The 17,639-nt window shown below is 35.1% G+C and overlaps 1 protein-coding gene across 1 annotated transcript in view; it reads left to right on the top strand.

The window, feature by feature from the left end:
- Nucleotides 1–17,639, top strand: part of Thoc2 (THO complex 2) — a 119,047-nt gene that overhangs the window by 33,783 nt on the left and 67,625 nt on the right. Inside the window, exons 6-9 of the mRNA XM_031372621.1 lie at nucleotides 5,231–5,301; nucleotides 6,337–6,458; nucleotides 7,154–7,287; nucleotides 15,777–15,943. Of these exons, the coding sequence (XP_031228481.1) occupies nucleotides 5,231–5,301; nucleotides 6,337–6,458; nucleotides 7,154–7,287; nucleotides 15,777–15,943 (494 nt within the window). The remainder of the gene's footprint in view (nucleotides 1–5,230; nucleotides 5,302–6,336; nucleotides 6,459–7,153; nucleotides 7,288–15,776; nucleotides 15,944–17,639) is intronic.

The raw sequence follows: 17,639 nt of genomic DNA, 5'->3' as shown, positions 1-17,639 counted from the left end.
AAAAAAAAAAAACAACAACAAGAAGAAGAAATTGGTGTTGTATTTATCCAGAATAAGAATTCATATAAGATTTTTTTTCTCAAAAAAAGAATACTTCTTTGATTTCTAGTTAAAGGTAGTGTCTCTGAGGAAAACATGGATTTACAAATAATATGTTTTATAAAATTATTTGTCTAATTTTAGCTATTGATTAAATAACTGAGCATGGCTTTCCCCATCAGTTTTGTGCTTTCTGTAACTTTAATTCCTAACAGATAACATTGCTAGACATTATATTACCTTTAAAACAAACCTTGTCCTTTAAGGGTTTGTCAAGTTGGAGTTACTTTAGTTTATTACTCTTAATTCCCAGGATGAGTTACTTAAATGGCTCACTGAGTATCTAGAGTTTGTTCTTAGCTAATATGAATTCCTATGTATGTTTTTTGAGAATGATTCAAGTTTCAGAACAGTGGTAATTTTGGGAACAGGTTAATGTGGCTGCCTGCAGCCACACTTGAACGAGTCTTCTGGAATGAGAGTCACAGCCTGAAAAATTAAGGGAACTGGAATGCAGGAAGGGGTTTAAAAAAACGAGACCGAGACATGGTGTGCTTTCAGTCCTCCATCATTATTGAACTCTCTTTGTTACAAGCAAGCAGGTAGATAGAGCAAAACCCCTCCCCCAAGTCCTTCAGCAACTCTTGGCTGAATCAGCATCTTCATCTTCAGTCTCTGGAGGCGGGACTTCAGCGTAACAGGAACTTGGAGAGAGGCGTGGCTATTAGCAGGAGGTTGGGAGAGGTGTGGCTATTTGTGGCAAGGCAAGGTCTGAGGGTCACAGGTTAAAATATATGTGAGTGATAAATGTGAAAGATAGACCACTAATGAGTTGTCCATGTGTCCTAATTTTCCCGCACCTGGCAAAAATCATTGATAGGTAAATAAAATTTAAAAAACTAATAGATAAATAAAATCGATAATAATCTTTTACACCAAACTGTCCTGGTTTGAATGATAAAGTACATCTTCATGTATTTAATTGATTGGTTTCTACAAAATGAAAAAAGATACTATATATTTGAAAATGATACTAACAAATATATTTAATATAAAACATATTCCAATGTAAAAACAATTGTCTTTTTCCACAAATTTTGTGTTTAGGAAACCAATTTCTAGGAGCTATTTTTGAAAGATGTTGTGCCTTAGTAGTGTCGTCTTTCTTTACAACTCATCACTTACTAGCCTTTTCACTCTCTTCGATTCTTCAAATCTAGTAGTTTTTCTTAAATTGACTTATTTTGTTAAAATATAGCTTTCCTTCATTTTTTTAGACAGGTGAATATTTCTATAGGTCATTGCATTTTACTGTAACATGGACTCATGTTGATGATAATTTGGTTACTTTGGGGGAAATTTATTCCGTTACTACCCAACCCATTACAGGCATGACTACAATCCCATACTTGGATAAGACTATCCTTCATCTGCCCCCTCATGCATACTCACTCTTGGCAGGAAAAAAAATGATACAAAGGTGACTCCAGAACAAGTAGAGAAATTAGGATTAAGAATGGGATCTAGGGCTGGCGAGATGGCTCAGCGGGTAAGAGTACTGACTGTTCTTCCAAAGGTCCTGAGTTCGGATCCCAGCAACCACATGGTGACTCACAACCACCCATAATGAGATCGGACACCCTCTTCTGGTGTGCCTGAAGACAGCTACAGTGAATTAGGCCGGAGTGAGCCTGGCCGGCAGAGGTCGTAAATTCAATTCCCAGAAGCCACACACATGATAGTTCACGACCATCTGTACAGCTACAGTGTACTTATACACATAAAATAAATAAAATAAATCTTTAAAAAAAAAAAAGAATGGGATCTAGGGCTCTAGATATGGCCCAGAGCTTAAAAGAGTAGAGGCTGTTCTTCCAGAAGTCCTAAGTTCAAATTCCCAGCAACCAGATGGCAGCTCACAATCATCTATAATGAGATCTGATGCTTTCTTTTGATGTGCAGGCATACCTGCAGAGAGAATACTGTAGACATAATAAATTAGTAAATCCTAAAAAAAAAGAATGTGATCTAGCTGGCTGGGAAGATGGCTCAGTAGTTAGTAGCACTTGCTGCTCTTGCAGAGAACAGAGATTTAGTTCCCAGCACCCACATGGCAGTTCCTCATCCTTAGGTCTATATACATACACGCAGTTAAATTTATGCACATAAAATTAATCTTTAAAAAGAATGAGAGTTATGTGTAATAATGATGATGAGATACTAATAATCTTATGGCATAGGTGCTATTTTTTGAATACCTTTCATATTTTAGGCATCATGTTAAAGCTTTTCATCTTATCTTAATCTTAATAACAACTGTATGGTAGGTATGCAGGTTGGCAAAATGAGGTTTAGCGAGATGGTTATTTTTCTTTCAAGGCAATGTAGCTAGTAAGGCAGCCTTTAAACTTCAGTCCCTTTGTCTCCAGAGCCTATGATCTTTTTACTATATCAAGTTGTCTTTTTAGTGTGTTAAGACTAATGAGACAATATTTTCCTATACTTTTCAGGTTAAGACACCTTTTAAAAAGACTAATCACATGAGGGTGAGGGAACCTGAGTAACTTGAGAGGCCGATTCTGAAGTAACATGATGTACTGATGAGATCTTAGAGGTGGTCCAGTTGGTTGGTGATGTAGAAGGAAAATAATAATGAAAATAGAGAAAATATAATTGTTGGGATAACTACTAAACTGAGTGTTGAGACAGGCTAACTGATTTCCTGAGGTCCAGTAGTATTACCATAATCACAAGCTGAGAGAATAGTACCTTAATCAGGTCAAGAGAACTTGAGCACCATGTGCCTGAACTTAAGGACCTTAGTGATGTCATCTTAACAACTTTAGGACTCAGTGATCACTGGGAACCCCTGGAAAAATTAATGAGATCAATTAAGTCTTAGAGAAAACACCATTAAAAAGTAGAGATTAACTGGGCTTGTGGTTATATGCTTGTAGTCCCAGCATTGTGGAGGCAGAGGTAGGTGGATCTCTATGAGCTTGAGGTCATCAGCCTGGTCTACGTAGTAAGGTCCAGACTTACTAGGGATGCATTATGAAGCCCCATGTTAGGGGAAAAAAGTTGAAATTGTATTGTAAGTTATATTGCATAAATTATACCCTGAATTTTCTGTTTTATTTTTTTCCTGTGTGCTGTAGTATATAGAACCCATGATCTCACAGATTCTAAGCAAGTGCTTGTACCACTATAGCCCCTAAAATTTTCTTAATGTACTTCTGCTAACTTTGTGCTACAGTGGCTAGGATATGGGCAAGTGGCAGTTGTCAAGAAGGACTAGAGAAGGGCCAGGAAAACATTTGATGCTAAGAGTTGTGTTTGATGATAAATCTCCTTCTCTTTTGATTTTTCCTGTTGACAGTAGAATGTAAACTAATGTAAAACTGGTAAAGTTATGTTATTTTGGAAGATCTACTTAGAGGTACTTGTCATTACTTCAATAAGACTGATGGTGTTTTGTACAGTCTAAATTACCAGTTGACTTTAAAAATAAATATTTCTAAGCACTTGATAGGTAAAAGCAAGAGGATCAAAACTTTAAGATCATCTTGGCTATTTAATGATTTGGCTGCAAGAAACTCGGTCTCGTAGGGAAAAAATCAGTATAGTTCTGCTAATCTTATTTGAAAATTTTGATGTTTGGCATTTTGCATTAATTGTTTCATTTTTCCACACCTCAGATCTAAGCTTGGATAAGTTTTCTGAACAATTTTCTAAAACCGAGGGAAGTCTATTTTTCAGTAGGAATAGAATGCCAATATTGAGTATTTTTATTTAGTGACTAGAATTAGTCAAAATAGCATTTTAAATACACCTTTTAATACTGACTTTTCATAGACTTGGTGGCATTAGACTTCTCAACTTCATTGGTAATTGACTCTTAAGGTTAGAATATAGAAACTGAGAAAAGAGAATTGCTGTGATTTGAAGGTCAGTCCAAAGTTCATAGCAAGTTGAAGATAAGCCTGTGCTACATAATGAGACCTTTTTGTTAACAACAACAACAACAACACCCCCAAGACTGAGAAGCTGGCTTAGTGGATAAAGCCTTTGCTAAAAGCATGAGGATCAGGGTTTGGATCCCTATCACCCACAAGAAAGCAGGGTAAGGGCCATTTGGTGCTGACAGGGCTCTAGTCCTAGTGCTAGGGAGGTAGAGGCAGGCAGATCTTTGAGTGTGAGGCCATCTGTATTATGTAGTGAGACTCTGTCTTCAAAAGGGGGAAAGGGACCACTATGGCTTGCCTGTTATCCAAGTGTAAGAGGCAAAGATCGGCAAAGAGGCTAAATTGGCAAACTTTGAGTTCAGTGAGAGAGACTCTGCCTCAATAAAGTGGAGAACAATTGAGGAAGACACCCAACATCAATCATCCTCTGGCCTGCATATATGCCAATGTTAAGACCACACTACTGAGTATTCACAGTGCATATATATAACCACTTAAAAAGGGCTTGGGAGACAAAACAACCAACCACCAACAAAAATAGGCCCTTTTGCTGTTGTTGCTATGACATAGCATTTTACTGACTATTTAGTCCAGGCTAGTCTTGAACTCATGATCCTTCTGCTTCAGCCTTCTGAGGGTTTGATTACAGTTGTGTACCACAAAGCCCAACTAATGTGGAAGAGATTTTTCTTGTTTCTCAGTTCAACTTGGCCATTATGGAATGAGTCTCTATTTTGGCACCTCTGACAAGTGGTCATGTAAACTTTGTTAGAATTTTTCCACTTTGAAAATAGTACTTTTATTTCTGAAATTTTGTTTTTAGTGTTTTCTGTGATACAAACTTATTTATGGATGCATGTTACAGGTTACAAGGTCAGTCATCAGTATTAAGAGAAATTAAAGTTTTATGAGTGTATGAAAGATATATTATTAGTTTATAGTTTTTCCAGATTCAGAAAGAGTTAGTTTTAATTAATTATATTTATTTTTGAGACAAGGTATTTCTTTGTACCTGGTCTGACCTGGAGCTCATACTGTGACAAGGTTGAGCTTTAGCTTGTGAACCTTATGCCCTCTGCTCCTGGATGCTGAGATTACTTACAGCTGTGCACTACCACACCTGACACAGAAACAGGCATTTTAAAGTAAGTTTTAAAGAAGATGAATCTTTTAGTAGGGAAAAGTATAGAAAAATGAACTTTTTATCTCTTTTCTTCCCATTATAGATATTGAGACAAATTGTTTAGAAGAAAAAAGCAAGAGAGACTATTTTACACAATTGGTATTAGCATGTTTGGTAAGTTTTAAAATATATTTCTCCCTTCTCAATTTTGCATTGAATAAGTATAATCATAGTTCATAATTTTAAATGAAGGAAGATAGTGACATTCAGTTTACTTCATGATAAGGTGAGATTTAGATCTTGAAATGGAATGTCTTGTGAAATTTGGTATGCAATTTCTGTGAAATAATCATTAATTCTAAATTATTTAATTTATACCTATAAAAACCCTCAGTGATATTTCTGACCCAGTCAGTTCCAAATGGAGAAATTTTAAGCAACTATGATGTAAGTAGAATTTATTGTAGGTTGTTCTTAAAACTGATTTTTTTGTAGACTTTATTAGGGATGAAATGATGAAGATAGTTTAAAAAGAATAAATACAAGTTGTGCTGAGGATGTGGTTTAGCATCTTGCCTAGCATACATGAAACCGTGGGTTCTATCCCCAGCACCCTACAATCCGGGCATGGTGACACTTGCTTTGTAGTCTCAACACTTGGGAGGTGGAGACAGGATCAGAAGTTCAAGATCATCCTTAACTACAATGAGTTCAAAGACAGCCTGGTATACATGAGACACTGTCTTAAACAAACAGCAACAATCCTTCTCCACAAAAAATAGAAGTCACAATTATCCAGTAAGCCACTTCATGTTCATAAAATTAGAGCCAAGGAAAAATACCATTACTAGGACATAGAAGAATGTCCTTGCCTTTCTTATATTACAGTTTGGCTTACTGTAGAAAACGTAGAATGCTGAAGTACTGTGGTAAGTGAAAGTTGAGTTAAGATAGGCTCAATGTAAGGAGATTTAATCTGTAGTTTTACTCTAAGCTGTGGATAGCAAACATGTAATTTCAAAGTAATTTTTGAAAGAGCTATATAATTGATTTTTCTGCATTTGGAGGGTCATTTTGTAGAATTGAAATTCTAGGCTGATAAAGATTTTGTATTCTTACATTGGAAAGATTATTTTGAATATATTTAAGATTGTGTGTACATAGTTGGAATGCTAAAGAATAAATGGTCTTTAATATTTTTTAATGCAGTATTTAGTTTCAGACACAGTTTTGAAGGAACGATTGGATCCAGAAACTTTGGAATCATTAGGGCTTATCAAACAGTCACAGCAGTTCAACCAAAAGTCAGTCAAAATCAAGACAAAACTCTTGTAAGTATATGTGGTTTATGTTACAGATCAATTATCTGAATGTTCATTTTTCATTTTATATAGTAGCAGTTTCCAAAGGCTCTTTGAAGGCTACATTTTTGTTTGTGGTTAGCTTTTTTTTTTTGTAGAACACTTAAATTGAGTTTTCAGTGAGCTATCCTTGTTTGAGTTTGAGATAACAAACTTTTTAAGACGACTTATTTTAAATGATGTGTTTGTGTATAATCATGCATACATGAATCTGTGTGTGTGTGTGTGTGTGTGTGTGTGTGTGTGTGGTAATGTGAAGGTGCCTTCAGAGACCAGAGGTATTAGATTCTCCCTGGAGCTAGAGTTACAGGGAAGTATATAAACGCTGGGAAGTGAACTTGAGTCCTCTAGAAGAATAGCAAGTACATTTAAACTACTGAGCTATATCTCCAGACCTATATTAAATGCTCTGGTTACTAGCATTAAATGTTTTATAACCATAGCTATATTCAGAGCATATTCATAATGGTAGAAATATTGGTATGTTGGTGTGTTCTCTTGTTAACTAATTATGCTTTTTATACTAAAAGGTACACAAAAGGTTAAAACTAATAGCCATTCTCATGATTGTTTTAAGTTAGTGATATTCAGTGAGAGTATACTACGTTGTGCAAGTTTGATAATTGAAATTAATTTTATCCTTTTAATGATATTTCTGATTTCAGTTATAAGCAGCAAAAATTCAATTTATTAAGAGAAGAAAACGAAGGTTATGCGAAGCTGATTGCTGAACTGGGGCAAGATTTATCTGGAAATATTACTAGTGATTTAATATTAGAAAATATCAAATCTTTAATAGGTAAGCCATACCTGTGTCTTTATAGTATATGTTATTAAGACAAGCTTTATTTTTAACTTTTAGAAGATATCCATAAAGAAAAAGATGAGTCTCCCTCAGCTGTATAGTGAGTTTGCGGACAAAGGAAACAAAACAACTCCACACCTGGGATTAGAGAACTTTTAATTTGAGTATTTATAAGTATTTATAAAATTTATCATGATCTTTATGAAAAATAGTTTTGTCATTGTTACCTGTATGTATATTCTAATGATCTCTCTAATTCTTCTGTCTGTAAATTTTAACTATGTATCAGACTTTTTTTTCTTTTTGGTTTTTGGTGACAGGGTTTCTCTGTGTTGTCCTGACTGTCCTGGAACTCTCTTGTAGACCAGGCTGGCCTCGAACTCAGAAATCCACCTGCCTCTGTCTCCCAAGTGCTGGGATTAATGGTGTGCGCCACCGCTGCCCAGCTATCCCAGACATTTTTATAGAGGGTAGAATTAAGAAAACTTTAATAAATGTATGGAGAAGTCTTGAAACCTAATATATAGTCTTTTTGAACTTGATTTTACAAATACAATTTACGACTTTGATAACACATTTTATCTTTATTTCTGAAAGTAGCAGAAGTTGCAAAAATATAGCAGAAAAAATGTTCTCTCTAGTTTTAAAATAGTATTTCTGTCACATTACTTTTGTCTTGAGCATTTGAAGAGTGTAGCTGATATTTATAGACAGGAGAAACGAATAGGGCAAGCCCTGGTTTTCGAAGATTGGCAAGAATTCCTGGTATTATTTAGTAGGTAGTGTTCTACTGAGGGGATATTTTGGAATTGTGTAAAATCATGCTTTTTGTGATTCCCAGGAAGAATATTTTCTACCTTATTGGTTACAATGTAGCTGCCATTTACCATCAGCTTGTTTTTTTTTTCCTAAATCATTCCATTCATTTACATCTCAAATGATATCCCCTTCTTGGTTACTTTATTTAAATGCCTACACAAAGCATTAGGAGAAGGGAATAGGATTCAGCCAAACTTCTGTTGTAAGTTATGACTAAGGAACATAAGTTTGGCTGTATCCTTACTTCCTTCTCCTAATGCTTTGTGTAGGCATTCAAATAAAGCTGTGTTTATTTCAGTCTTCCTTTTTCTTTGGCTTGGCTTTTGGTGACTCCCAATGTACAAGCTAAGGCTGCATTCAGTTTAAATTTACCTTTTTCTTTGACGTCAGGTTTTGGTAGTTGATCTAGTTTCTTTTGTACTTCTACGGTGATTGAACATCAGGTGAGTGAGCCTCTAGCCCTGGAGGAGTCTTGCTGTCTTCTATGGCCTTGACTATGTCAGGGACCTGTTTTTAAAATCCCTCTAGTACAGATTTCTTTTCTTTTAGAACAGACTGTGCTTTTTTTTTTTCCTGCAGAGTTTACCTTCTTTTATCTAGCCTGTGAAGCTTGTCAGTACTGCCATACTGAACTTTTTTTTTTCTTCTTTGTACTGTGTCATGTCCTTACTTAAGACAGTGTTCCTCTCTCTTAAGATCTCATGTTATGGAGACCCTCCCAACATTTGTTTTCACTTTATCTCCTTTTATGTGCATGTCTCCTTTTCTTGTTTTTTTGTTTGCTTGTTTTGTTTTTTGTTTTAAATTCCTTTCTGGGTTCTTACCTTTTTTATGCTTTTGTTATTTTGGGAGCATTTCAAAGACTTCTTAAAGGTATGCTTTTATGTAACTGGAAATTGTATACTCCTCTCACCTTCAACTTTGCTCTCCTAGACTAGAGGTTATTATCTCTGTTGACCAGTGTGAGGCATCTTCACTTCAGCTTTATGATCCATGTGGATAATCTATAATTAAAACAATTTGATTTCTTGGTCTGCATTTATTCTAACCCATCTGGCATCCTGTAAAGTGTGGTAGAGCAGATAGACTCAGGTAGCATCTTCTTAAGGCTTTCCTGGTCACCACTTTCAGCACTCCTTAGTTTTCTTGGATTTTCCTCATTAACACTTAATGCCATATTGAGTATAGTTGATTCTGTGTTTCTACAAGGTTGAAAATATCCATGGAAGAATCTGTTATGAGTATTTATGTTGCATTAGTTATTATAACTAATCTTTTTGTGATACAAAGTATGTAAGATCATATATATCAATTATATGTACATCTTGTTCCATTTTATAAGAGACTATAGCATCTGTTGATTTTGGCATCCTTAAGGCAGTCTTGGAACAAATTTAGACACTGAGTTTTATGTCTCTTCTATCAGCTCTGTGAGGACAATGTTTTTTGTTTGCTTTGTTTAGTACTCAATTCTTAGGGTTTGGTTGGTGCTAAATAAATAACTAAATGGAAAGTTAATGAATATTCTGCCCATTTCTAGTGTCTGTAATGATTTTTAGTCTCTTTTCTGATATGGAAAAATTTAGAAAGCTCAACTCCCTGACTCAATATCTCTTTCTGGCTAGATAACCTTTTGTTCCCTCTGGTTTGTCGAGAAAGGAACTTTTTATGTAGAAATTGAGGTTAAGAATTTAATTTCATTTAATATTTTTTCAATATTCCAATTAATTGTATACATTCTCAATGCAAGTCCATTTAGGTCTTGTCTCATCTGAGGGAAATGCTTCAGCTTTACAGCATCCTGGTTTTTATGACATCTTTGGATAGGTTTCTCCATGTTTATTTCCACTGCTTTCTCTTAATGTGCAGTCTAGATAGGTAATACTTCATACAAAACTATCTTAGCTCTGATGTTCATCAGCCATTGTGAGAAACTGATACCTAGTTTGGAAGGTGTGCACGCTGGGTACAGCTGTACTCAGATGCACCGATCTGGAGAAATCCTCACTTTTCACCCTTTAAGATTCTGGCAGATGAAAGTACATGTAAATGTTTAGCCTGTGTTGTTTATTACTATGTAAGTAAGCACAGAAGCAGAGCTGCTAGGATTGTATGGTGATGATTGCTGTCTAAAGTGTGACAGTAAATCTGAACAAGTAGGGATGAAAAATGATTAGTAGACTACTAATACATAGATCCTTTCAAGGGAATTTTATGTCAAGGTGGCAGATATAATGTATATTTTAAAAATCAAAGAAAAAGTATACCTGTCTGTCCTAAACAAACAAACAAACCAAACATTATTTTCAATATCTTAAATATAGACAATAAAAATGATTGCAATAGTTTTATCTAAGTCGGTGTTCAACACTATTTCTTCTTTCATTTTTGTTTTTGTTTTGTTTTTGAGACAGGGTCTTCCATGTCACTCAGCCGTGCCTGAAACCTTGATTCTCTTGCTTCATCTTCTTGAATTTTTTTTTTTTTTGGAGTCTTTTTAATTGTTGTAGTTCTTTAAAGTGTAGTATTACACTTTATACATCTCTCATTTGATATGTAGTTGGCAAAGTTTCCCCCCGTCCCTGCCTCCTGTTCTGTATGTAGACTGCCTTTTCACTATGGTGATCATTTAATTTGCTGTGCTGCAGAATCTTTTACATTTCATGTAATTCCATCTGTCAATTCTAGGGATCATTTCCTGTGCCATTGGAGTCTTTTACAGAAAGTCCTTGTTTATGCCTAAATTGTGAAGTATTTTCCTCTAGCATTTCAATTTTCAGGTCTTACGTTAAGGTTATTGATCCATTGGGGGTATTTTTGTGGAGGAGGAGGAGAAGAGATGTGGGTCTACATTCTTCTCCATGTTGATATACTGTTTCCCAGGCACTATTTGTTGAAAAGGCTATTTCTTTTTCAATATATATTTCTGGCAACCTTGTCAAAAATTACATTGCTGTGTTTTATTTCTGGATCATCCAGTTTATTTGTGTGTATACAGTATTTGTCAGTGTGGTTCTGTAGTGTAATTTAAGATCAGGTACTTATGTTATTACCAGCATTATTTTTTATGATAAGGACTGCTTTGCACTTGAGACCTTTTGTATTTCTATCATGAAGTTTTAATTTTTGTTGTGAGACAGAGTCTTACTGCTGCTTGGTACTTGCTCTGTAGATCAGGCTGGCCTCAGTCTCCTAGAGATTGGCTTGCCTCTGCCTCCTGTGTGCTGGGATGTGTTCTTGAATTTGGTTTGTATATATGTTTTTGGACAGATTTTTCTACCTTATGTTTTTCAGGGAAATTGATCGGTTCTTTTTATTTGTTGTTGTGTTCTGATCTCGTATTTCTATCAGAATAATGTTGGTTTTATAGGATGGGTTTGATATCTTTTCTTCCCTTTTGGTTTTGTGGAACTGTATCCATATTAGCATTTCCTTAAATGATTGGTAACATTTGGGAGTTACTCTTTTCAGTTGTGGCTTTTCTTTTTGGAGAGGTGCTTTTTTGTTTCAAGCTCATTGCTATTATGTATCTATTTAAATTGTTTATATCTTCTTGATTTAATTTTGATGGATTTATATCTTATGTGTTTAGGAATTTTTCCTTTAGAATTTCCACTGTTAAATATAAGTTTTGAGAGTATTTCTTAATGCTCATCTGAATTTTATTGGAATTTGCTGTAAAATTCCCCTTTTCCTTTCTATTTTACTGATCTGGGCCTTTTCTTTCTTTGGTTTGTTTCATTAGGGTGTTAATCATCCTCATTTCAAAACATCATTTTCTTGATTTGTTGATTCTGTATTTATTATTCATTTAGTCTCCATTTGATTATTTTCTGCTTCCATCTTTAGTATTTTTTTTTTTGCCACCTACTGTGTTTGTGAGTTGTCTTGTTCTTTTTTTTTTTCCCCCCGTACAACATTGGGAGTGTATCATAAGGGTATTTATTTGAAAGCTCGCTGATTTAAAAAATGTAAATATCCAGTTTTAATCTTTTCTCTTAAAACTGCTTGAGCTATGTCTCATAACTTCTGATAAGTTGTGCTTTTTACTTTTCACTTTTTATTTTTTTTCTGATTTATTCAGTGGCTCATTTTAGTTATCCATGAGTATATTGTTCATTGTGCAAGTATTTGTGATTTGTGTAAATTCTTTTACTATCAGGTGCTTGTTTTGTTTCACTATGATCTGATAAAAGAACTTACTTCAGTTCTTTTGTGTGTATGAAGATTTGTTTTATGTTGTATTTCTAGTAGGCTTCATTGATTGCTTATAAGAATGTGTATTCTGTATCTGTTTGATAGAATATTCTGTAGATGTCTGTTACCTCCACTTGATCTATGGTGTAGTTTAACTGACATAATTTCTGTTAGGGAAAACAGAACAAAAAGAAGCAAGCAAACAATGACACCTACCTTGGTTGTTTATTGCTCTAGTTCTGTGGCACCTAGAGTTTGCATTCCCATAATTGTGATCCCCTGTTTTCAGGCACCTGGTATATCCCAGTTTTAAGCAAAAGATAAATTCTGAGGATGATGCTGGGTCACTGCACTCTGAGTCACAAACTGTCAAAATGGGACTTCTGCCTATTGCAGTGGAGGAGTCACTTTTGCCTGTTGCTTTGGATGAATCTGCTATTTTGTGGAGGAATCACTTTACTCAAAATATGCCTTGGGATTTGAGGCTTTTGAGGTCTGTAGGCTTGTCCCAAAGTAGGCCTGCCAGTTTCTTTTGAGCAGGGTGGCCTATCTTACCTTTTGAATGGGGCTTCTGCTTTCCCTAACCTTACTAATGAACCATGTGGCTATATCTGTGTGTGTGTTTGACTTGGCTTCTTTTCAATTTGTTACCTGTTTTTTTTTTCCCCATGATAATATGTAGCTGTTTAGTGAGGGCTGTTGAATTTCCAAAGCTTTCTGCTTTTTTGCTTTGGAGCAGTGTATTCTTTTTACACTCATCTCTTTACCTGGGTCATCCAGAAGGTGTTTTCAGTCTGATGTCTTACCACAGTTTTGTTTGTTGGTATCTAAGCTTGAAGATTTGGTGTAGAAAAGTAGGATGAGAGCCTTTTCTCTTCTAATCTCATGGGTTCTTTTAGTTGCTTGTAATGTGACCAGAGAAATACTAAAAAGAAAATTAAATGTCAAGCCAAACAATTCTTTGAAAGGTTTGAGGACATTCAACTCCTTTGACTACATTATTTTGAGAGTGCTTGGTATAATCTGAATATAAAATTTATTCACTCCAGAGTCATATTGTCACTATATCAACTTTTTAGAAAATCTCTTTGAAAGGAAAGCCAGTTGGCTTTTTCTGTCTCCTAAACCTTTTCTTACTACTATAGTCACAGTACTACAACCTCCACCACCACCACCACCACCACCACCACCACCACTAATTAATAATAACAATAACAATAATAATAATAATAAAAATTGTTTTCTCTGTGTAGCCCTGACTATCCTGGAACTAGCTCTGTAGACCAGGCTGGCCTTGAACTCAGAGATCTACCTGCCTCTGCCTCCCAAGTGATCGGGTTAAAGGTACATGCAATGTCATCCTAGACAGTTTTTTCTTCCTTTTATTCATTCATTCATTCATTTTTTTATACAATGCATCCCATATCTATCTCCAAACATCCATCCATTATTTCATATAATACATCCCAATTGGAGCTTCCTCTCCCTCCACTCCTCCCAGTCCCCGTCCTACCCCCGCTCTCTCCCAGATCCACTGCTCATTTGTTTCCCTTCAGAAAAGAGCAGGCTTCCCAATGGTAGCATCCAAACATGGCATAATAAGGTGCAAGAAGATTAGTCACAATCCACATATCAAGGCTGGACTAGTCAAGAGACATCTGCAGTTGACTATGTATTTGAAGTTTCTACCTCCTACTATGCAAATGAAGATAGTTATTAGTGTCCTCAACCATACCTTTTACATTTTTTCAGGTTAATCATGCTTTTAAGTATATTTTCTGAATCTTGATCCAGTGATTCTCCCTTCAAGATGTGTTTTACTATGTTTTCTTTTTATAAGTAATATTTCTGAGAAATTGTTATTGTATATTATTTAGCTTGTTTCTTTCTTTGTATTTTGGAGAGGTGTGTGCATGTGTGTATATCTTCATGTGCTTTCATTCTAGAGGTTGAACTCAGTACCTTATGTATCCTAATAAGGCACTCTTTCTCTTAAGCTGTTTCTACAGCCTTACTATTGTTATTTTTATTGTATCCTATTGTTATTTTTAAATTAAAAAACACAATTCCTCTGTCTTCTAAGGTCTATCCTACCAGCAACATGATTATTGAATCTGTAATTTTGTTTAATTTTTTCCTACGTTTACACATAGACAACTCTCCTAGTATTCATTGCAGTATTACCTTGGTCTCTTATTTCCATGTTAAGAATTTCAGTTTGGGGTCTAGAGAAATGGCTCAGCAGTTAAGACTGACTGCTCTTTTAGAGGTCCTGAGTTTAAATCCCAGCAACCACATGGTGGCTCACTACTATCTGTAACGGGATTTGATGGCCTCTTAAAGTGTATCTGAAGACAGTGACAGTGCACTCATACATATAAATGAATAAATAAGTCTTTAAAAAATCAGTTTGGCTTCATTTTTACAATAATCATTGTAAACTTAATCATATTTCTTGCTTGTATCTGGTTGTATTTGCTGTAATATACTATTTGTCTATCTTTGGATAAACTCCAGTTACTTTCCGTATAATTTCTTCAATGAAAGGCATGGACTCTCCTTAAGGGTAGAAGAGGCAGTGTCTTAATTGTGTATCACAAGGTCATGACATTTAGTGCATTGGATAGCTATGTACAAAGTGAAATGGAGGAATAAGTTCATGGCTATTTCAGGTCTGTCACTTGGTTTTCCACATGTTCTATTCTGGAATGATTTTCTCTTTCTGCAAAGGCATAAAGATCTCTCTCTCCCTCCCTTCCCCTCTCTCTCCATCTCTGTTTGCTTAATTTTACTGGTAGTCAAGAAGTAGGATAACAAAAGCCTTTTAGGATGCTTAAACACAAGAGTGGCTAAGTTCTACCACAGTTATCATTCGGAAAAAAAAAACTTTGAATATTGAAGCTTGCTGATTGTTTAGAGTTTAACTATTATATAGAAATCTAAAGTTAAAATGTTTTAAACCTTCAGTGTGACTTCTTTAAACTATTACAGGTACCTTATTTCTCTGGTTATTTTTATTTTCATCTATAAAATATGTAGCTTTAAAAAAATGTTCTTGAAGATTTTCCTCTGAAGGAGGGGATACAGACTTTGAAAATAAGTTATTGAAATATTTTTATCTGGGCTGGCAAGATGGCTCAGAGGATAAGAGCACTGACTGCTCTTCCGAAGGTTCTGAGTTCAGATCCTAGCAACCATATGGTAGCTCAGATCTGACACCTTCTTCTGGTGTGTCTGAAGACAGCTACAGTGAATTAATCTGGAGCGAGCGGGACCAGAGCTAGCAGGGCCATCCTAAGTTCAATTCCTAGCAGCCACATGATGGCTCACAGCCATCTGTACAGCTACGGTGTACTCATATACATAAAATTAATAAATCTTTAAAAAGTATTTTTATCTTATTGTTGATGACTTTACCAGAAATGATGTAATAACTTTTGAACTTATATGTAACTCTTCTGTTCCAGGATGCTTCAATCTGGATCCCAATAGAGTTTTGGATGTCATTTTAGAAGTGTTTGAATGCAGGCCAGAACATGATGACTTCTTTATATCTTTATTAGAATCTTACATGAGTATGTGTGAACCACAAACACTGTGTCATATTCTTGGATTCAAATTCAAGTTTTACCAGGTAAAAATGGGTATATATGTGTGTTTGTAGATCAGTGTCATAATTTTGTATGTATAGTTTGTTTTATTTTTAATTTGTGTTGTATTATTTGCTAGTTTCAGCTCAAACATTTTAGCTGATGACATAGAGAAAAGTTAATGATATGTTGTGACGAGTGCTATATTAACAGTATGAATGATTTGATGAGACAGTCTAGAGAAAAGCAGAATTAAATTTTGCCTCAGAAGACAGGGTCTAGTAACACCTGGAGGAGAAGGGATGTGTTAAATTTTCTGTGCAGAAATAAACTGCGAGACTAAAGATTGGTGCTCTGGGAATATATAACTGATTGAAGGAGTAGCTAGTTGTTACTTGCCTGTTTTGTAACATGAGAAAAGGAATGGTAGAAAATTGTCTGTAGATGGAGACATGTATATTAGATTGCCATAGATCTTTGGCTACATGTTATTTTAGGATTTGATTTGTACATATGAAGGGCATTAGAATGTTTTTGGGATGAGAAGTACTTCAAGTATATTTTACTATTATATCAGTATAGTAGCTGAAGATACCTCATTTCTCTGGTTAATTCTCTTTCAATCTGTCATATTATTGCTATTGTTATTTTCTAAAACATGTGATGGAGGTGCTTAACTACTGAAAAGTCATTTCTGGTGTTATTAAGCTTTTATTAAAACATTAGCCACAGCTGCTTCTTAATTTTGTACCAGAAGCTTGACACCCCATTCTTAGTATAGGGAAATAGGTCAAAGTATCTTACCAGGTTTTAAAGGCATCAAGAAACCAATGGCTGAAATGGAAAGGTAGAGAAAATTTAACTTGGTCCAAGATCAGATCACATTGATCTTTCAGATCTTTCAGATCAGATCACAGTGAAGATTGATGACATTCTGAGTAACATCAAGTTAATTGTTAGTTTTAGAATTAAAAGCAGTTTTACATGAACATACTGTTAGTGATATAACCAGTGCATATCTGGGAGTATTTTACAATGTTTGAGTAATAATTTTTATATATTTTAAAGTATATATTTAATAAATATTTTTGGATTTTTTAAGTATAAGAAACAAGTTGTTCTTATAAGAAATACCTCTATACTGCTCTGTGTGACCATCTTTCTTTTTTACTGTTGCCAAAGCTATCTAGTTATTGTGAGAGTGTAGTCTTACGGCTGCTGAAGGGAAGGGAAGAATTATCAGAGGTTTTAAGCAGTTTGTGGTCATGCGAGGGAAAGTAAGGAAAGCTGTGTAAACCAAGTTTAGGAGTAACTACACCCAAGTAACCATGGGTGTAGGCTCTTAGGAATGTGTATGCAGCATGTATATTGGTCTCTTCCCTAATGCTCCTGTTCTCTCCAACCACTACCTGACAATGCTAACTCCCTCTTTTTATAACTCACATATGGCAAAACCACTTTAAGGGGAAGGACACGGATGTGTAGGAACAAGACAGTTTTATTTTATTGGAACTAAGCTGTTAATTAAATCAGAGTAACTGTTTCCTAAGTATAAAATGTTAATTGTAATGCCCAAAGTACTCACTAAGAAATAGAAAAGAACAGGAAAGAAATCCAAATGACACACAGACAAAAGAAGCTAGTAATGTCGGGAGTGAGGAGCAAAAATCATATAGCAATTCTTATATTTCTTTTATTTTTTGGGGTGGGGGGTTTTGAGACAAAAAATCACATAGCAAA

Source organism: Mastomys coucha, chromosome X (genome assembly GCF_008632895.1).
Source record: "Mastomys coucha isolate ucsf_1 chromosome X, UCSF_Mcou_1, whole genome shotgun sequence".
Lineage (NCBI taxonomy): Eukaryota > Metazoa > Chordata > Mammalia > Rodentia > Muridae > Mastomys > Mastomys coucha.
Note: the sequence above shows the minus strand (reverse complement) of the source record. Positions and strands in the feature narration are given on the sequence as shown.